Below are 5,400 nucleotides of genomic sequence, written 5' to 3' on the forward strand. Positions count from 1 at the left end.
GCGCACACACACACACACACACCCTCACCTGCATATAGCATCCACATGCTTCATTTTAAACCACTGTGGGCATCATCCACTTGATAAAAACTCACCTCAAATAACTTCAAGCCAAGGCATTCATGGAGTTGATAAAGCCGCTGCTAATTCTCAATGCCCAACCATCTCACTCTGCCTACTACCACCAGCTAAAAAGTAACTGATCCCAGTGTTATCACAAACTAACGAATATTTAGAAAATGTCACTGCCTTTTAACTTTCAACAGGAAAGTTCTGTCTATGTCTCCTTAGCCTTGCCTCCTAGAGCTTCAGAGCAGAAAATTCAAAACAGACAGGGGTAAGTGATTAAATAAGTACACATCCCAGAACACCTGTCTCTAGGACAGACCATATTAGTTCTTAAACTTAATTGGGCCATAGCTTCTCACACAAGAGTATTATAAGGACCGGACACACCTTCCAAGGTTATGAATGAAAACAGACCTGCAAGAGTAAGAGTCTGTGTTTACTGAACATGTGCTATGTGCTGGGCATTTCACACGTATGGACTCATCTGATCCTTCCAGCAACCCTATGAGGTGGATATATTACTATGCCCATCTTACAGAAAAGAATACTGAGGCACAAAGTGGATGAGTATCTTGCCCAAGGCCACGCAGCTGTCAAATGGAGGACCTGAATTGCAAACCCAGCAGGCTGGTTCCAAACCTCTTGCCACTATGCTTGGGAGCGGGCACCTAATAACCACATTTACGGACTGGGAACGTGAAAAGGGGAAGGGAAGATGCTTTTCACAGAAGGCAAAAGGTATTTGGGAATTTAAAAAAGGACAAACGATAAATGCCTTAACTCTGTGAAATGGTGCAATTACATGGTCAGAGTGTCACTGTGTACATGGCCATGTCTCCCTTATTTCCTTGATAAAAATGCGGATCTTTAAAGTATTTTTACTATAATTATATTATCGAAAATCATGTATAGAAAATTACTCTTTCTACTTTTAATTTTTATTTACATTTTTTAAAAAAATCTCACCCAAGGATATTTTCTCCACTGATATTCAGAGAGAGTGGAAGGGAGAGGAAGAAGCAGAGAAACATCGATGGAGAGAGACACAGCGATTGGCTTCCTGCTACCTTGGTCCAGACGGGCAGGGATGGAGCCTGCAACTGAGGTACCAGCCCTTGACCAGGGCTGACACTCTAACCACTGAGCAAACTGTCCAGGGCTTATTTAAAAACATTTAAAATACCTGTTACACTCCTGACACCGTTTATTATGATGACACAGACCCACAGCAAGGCAGGTCTAACTCCACCGTGGAAGACAGGCGGGCAGAGTGTGTTCCACAGGCTCTGCTTTCCCCAAGCCAGTTGACAGGAGTGTGGTGCTGCAATACTTGATATGACCACGAGGTGGCACCAATGTCCCTCGAATAGACACCCGATGGGGCCTCAAGGTTGCTCCCCCTTTTCTCTTAAGAAGGCACTTACAGACTGGACCTGCAACTGGAGGTCATTCTTTTCCTGCAGCAGGGACACCATTTTCTCCTCCAGCTCCTTCCGGCGAGCCTCAGACCTGGCCAGCTCCTCCTTGGCCCTCTGGAAGTCCTCCTTCATGGTGGCCATCTCCTTCTCCGCCTCCGCACTCTTGAGGAGGGGCTTGATCTTGAAGAACAGGTTCATCCAGGGCCAGTGCTTGACGTTCATAAAAGAGCGGATGTTGTACTGGATGCAGAAGATGGAGTCCCTGTACATCCGTTAGGACGGGGGTTAATGGACCACAGCGAGGTCTTGTCTCCACCCACCTACCCTGTGGGCCCCAGGGCCTGCACCGCTCCCCGCTGGGTGGGAAGGAAGTACAGCCAAGCTGAGCAGAGCCTACGGACTCCAGAGTAGATTCTTAAAAGCGGGGAGGGCAGGGTAAGGAGGGGGTGAGGGTCTGGTCACCTCCTCTCCACCATCTTCTTGAACTCCACCCGCATCAGGTACCCTCGGCACAGGGCCTGCGTGCGCGTCATCAGGATCACCAGCTTCTCATCCCTCATCTCCTCCAGAAGTCCCAGGAGCCCAGCTTTGAAAAACACCTGTGTTAAAGGAGAGACAGCCCTGCTCTGTTCTCAGGAGGGGAGCAACCTCTGCCTCAGGAGAACCTCTTCCTGTCCAACCCTGGCCCTCGACATCTAGGCCTGAGTGGGGACCTCATGCTGGCTGGCTCCCCGGTCTCAAGTCTCAGGGGCCCCGGTCTCCTCAGCAGCCCCTCCTGTGTCTTGTCCCAAAGCACATCCCAGGCCCCACCAACCCGCATGGACAGATCCCGACAAAGCTCACACACAGTAAGCAAAGAGGAGTCCAGAAAGTGACCTCCGCTCTCAGCTGTGTCCAGACCGAGAGAGATCCAGACTTGTACCTCCTCGCCTCCCTCTCTCTCTGCCCATCCAAGAAGGCTGGCCCCACCTCGGGCCCATTCACCCCTGGCCCACGTGGGCAGAGCTCCTTTGGCCTCCATGATGTTCCAAGAAACAGGGCACCCTGGGGGCAGCAGGCTCCTCCCTGGCGGGGTGGATGCTCTAGTCCCACCTGTCCCTCTGGGACGTGGAGCGCTGGGCTTGGGCCAGCGTTGAAGCCGGCCTTTGCCACACACCATCCAGGTGACCATGAGCAAGTTTCTTGCCTCTGGGAACCTACGTTTTCTCTCCCTCCCATTAACCCCCTGAGGTCAGGACCACCTCCATCACCACTAGGTTCTTGGGAGGTTCAATGAAGCGTGTGCAGAGGATGTGTCGCGGGCTCCCTCAGTGCACATGAGCTCAATAAATGGCGGCCATTTCTGTGGGTGATAGCTCTTCTTCTCAAGTCCTCATAGCCCCTGTAATTCTTTCCATGTTCTCCTCTCCCTTGGGCTCCTTCATCTCCATTGGAGTGTCTATTCTGCTCCATTCAGGATCCGAGCTCCCATCGCTTTCTTCAGCGGCTGTTGGGGCTCCCACTTCCAAATTACCCTCTAGACCAGTGGTTCTCAACCTGTGGGTCGCGACCCCTTTGGTGGTCGAACAACCCTTTCACAGGGGTCGCCTAAGACCATCCTGCATATCAGATATTTACATTACGATTCATAACAGTAGCAACATTGCAGTTATGAAGTAGCAACGAAAATAATTTTATGGTTGGGTCACAACATGAGGAACTGTATTTAAAGGGCCAGAAGGTTGAGAACCACTGCCCTAGACTCTGAACAACCAGCACCTCTGTGCCCAGCCCTCGGCCTCCCTCTTCCTGGGCCACTGGGCAGGAGGCGGTCGGGCTCAGCAGATGGGGAAAAAGACCCCTTTCTTCTGCTCAGCCAGCAAGCAGCCAGGGCTGTGGTTACAGTTACACAGCGGGGACGGGGGGGGGGGGGGAGGCCACACCTGAGCCAAAAATCAGCTCCCCCTGCTCTCACCTTGGTGTGGCCAAACCGGTACTGCCCCCGGTCCACGTCGATGGAGGTCAGAAGCTTCTCGGAGGCATTTTTACTGTCAATGAACTGCCCTTCCGGTATGGCGCTGGCGTTGAGGAGCCGGTAGCTGGGGAGGGAGGACGCAGGCTGTCCTGGGCTGCTGGCTGTGGCAGCTGGGGTGGACAGCCTCAGGAGTGGGGGAGTGGGGGCCTCTGGCCACACAGCTCTCCTGAGGGCTGCGCCCTGCTCCTCGCTGCTCAGGCCCAGGGGCCGCAGAGCCCTCTGAGGTCCAGGCCAGCGAGGTAGTGGCCCCCAAGCCCCGCTGCCCCCCTCCATGGGTAAGACTGGAAAAGGAGTGGTGTCGACTGTCCCTGGGCAGAGGACCTCTCCCTCTCCCCCAAGAAAAAGACAGAGCCATGGACACCCTGGAGTGGGGGGCTTGTGGGCCCACCCCACACCCAGCCCAAGAAGCACCCTGGGGGGATGCAAAGGCGCCCGAGACCGAGAGTGCAACGGCGAGACCACCTACCGCTGCTTGAAGTCGGCATAGAGGAGCCGGCTGGGGAAGCCCTTCCGGCAGATGCGGATGCCCTCGAGGACCCCGTTGCAGCGCAGCTGGTGCAGGACCAGGTGGTGGTCCATCACGCCTGCGGAGAGAGGTGTGGGGCCATCGGTGGCCTCGTCATTTCCTCTGGCGCTTTGGACCACGAGCCACTCCGACACCCAGACTTGAGAGGGGAGGGTTGGTGCTCCAGGGTGGGAATGGCTGGAGCTTGCCTACGGTCTCAGTAGAAACAAACCCGATTTATTGGGTAGACTTCACATCCCATCACCATGGGAGCAAGAGTCAATATCAAGTATTGATGTTTACCCTGTTCATGGCCCTGGACCCTGTAGCTAGGCCCCAAGGGAGGCAGATGGGTGGGGCGGACCCTCTGGGCCTCCCAGTGAAACCTGAGGTGCCCTGCGGTCTCTACTCAAGGACAGAGATGTAAATGTGCAGGCTGTGCATTCAATGGGGGAAGAAACCCAGAGAGAACAGGCGGGCTGTGGCAGGGGTGGAGGGAGCAGCATGCAGGGTGGTCCTCTGTTAAACATTGGGCGCCTGAAAGGGAGGGGCGAGAAGAGGAGCCAGAGGGACCAGATCCTGTGGGGAGGCAACGTGGTCACTCTTGGCACCAGCCTGGGTCAGGCACGAACCAAACGGGGACCCAGAAAATTCTGCCTTGAGACTCTGAGAAGGGTTAGAGGAGAGGTACATGGCTACATAATGGCTTTTAACTGTGAGCTCCCTAAGTTTCTAGGGAAGGGTTAAAGCTGGTTTTGGCCTAACCTTATGGAAACTTCTAGAATGCTCAAAAGTCCCCCTGAATGCTGTGAGGAGAGATGATTACACATTTATACAAGTTTCAAGATTCTTCTAGAGCTGTACCACTGTCTGACCCAGTAGTCTTTGGCCACATGTGGTTATTTAATTTAAACTCAAAGTGAATTAAAATGAAAGAACCACTGTCTTAGTTGCACCAGCCCCATGACGTATAAACCATCCTGGGCAGCTCAGATAGACAACTTCTCCATCATTCCCGGAAGTCCTAGTGGAGAGCGATTCTCGGGGAAGAAGTGGTTAAGAGCAAGGAGGAACTGTGTCAGAAACTCAGAGAATCTCCAATGAGAGAGAACCATGGAAATCGTCCAGTCCAACCCCATCATTTCTCCACTGAGGATTCTAACCTGGGAACTTGTGTACTAGCCGTGTAACTTGCACTTTTTATGCCACAGCTTCCTCATCTGCAACATAAATATAGTGACGGTATCCACTTCACAAGACCGTTGTGAGGACAAAGTGAGTTCCCATGAATGAAGAGCTTAAACCAGCCCTGGCCACACCGAAAGGGGCGCATGAGCTCCAGGCGGGTTCATGATGAGGCGGCTCCGCTCCACCAGAGCCAGGAGCAGAGAGAA

At 53.2% G+C, this 5,400-nt stretch overlaps 1 protein-coding gene across 1 annotated transcript in view; it reads right to left on the bottom strand.

Annotated features, from left to right (window-relative positions):
* Positions 1 to 5,400, bottom strand: part of MYH13 (myosin, heavy chain 13, skeletal muscle) — a 53,547-nt gene that overhangs the window by 25,589 nt on the left and 22,558 nt on the right. Inside the window, exons 17-20 of the mRNA XM_006761723.1 lie at positions 3,968 to 4,085; positions 3,442 to 3,565; positions 1,950 to 2,086; positions 1,494 to 1,749 (exon numbers count right to left, since the gene is read on the bottom strand). Of these exons, the coding sequence (XP_006761786.1) occupies positions 1,494 to 1,749; positions 1,950 to 2,086; positions 3,442 to 3,565; positions 3,968 to 4,085 (635 nt within the window). The remainder of the gene's footprint in view (positions 1 to 1,493; positions 1,750 to 1,949; positions 2,087 to 3,441; positions 3,566 to 3,967; positions 4,086 to 5,400) is intronic.

The sequence above is a fragment of the Myotis davidii genome, unplaced genomic scaffold (assembly GCF_000327345.1).
Source record: "Myotis davidii unplaced genomic scaffold, ASM32734v1 scaffold37, whole genome shotgun sequence".
NCBI classification, from domain to species: Eukaryota; Metazoa; Chordata; class Mammalia; order Chiroptera; family Vespertilionidae; genus Myotis; species Myotis davidii.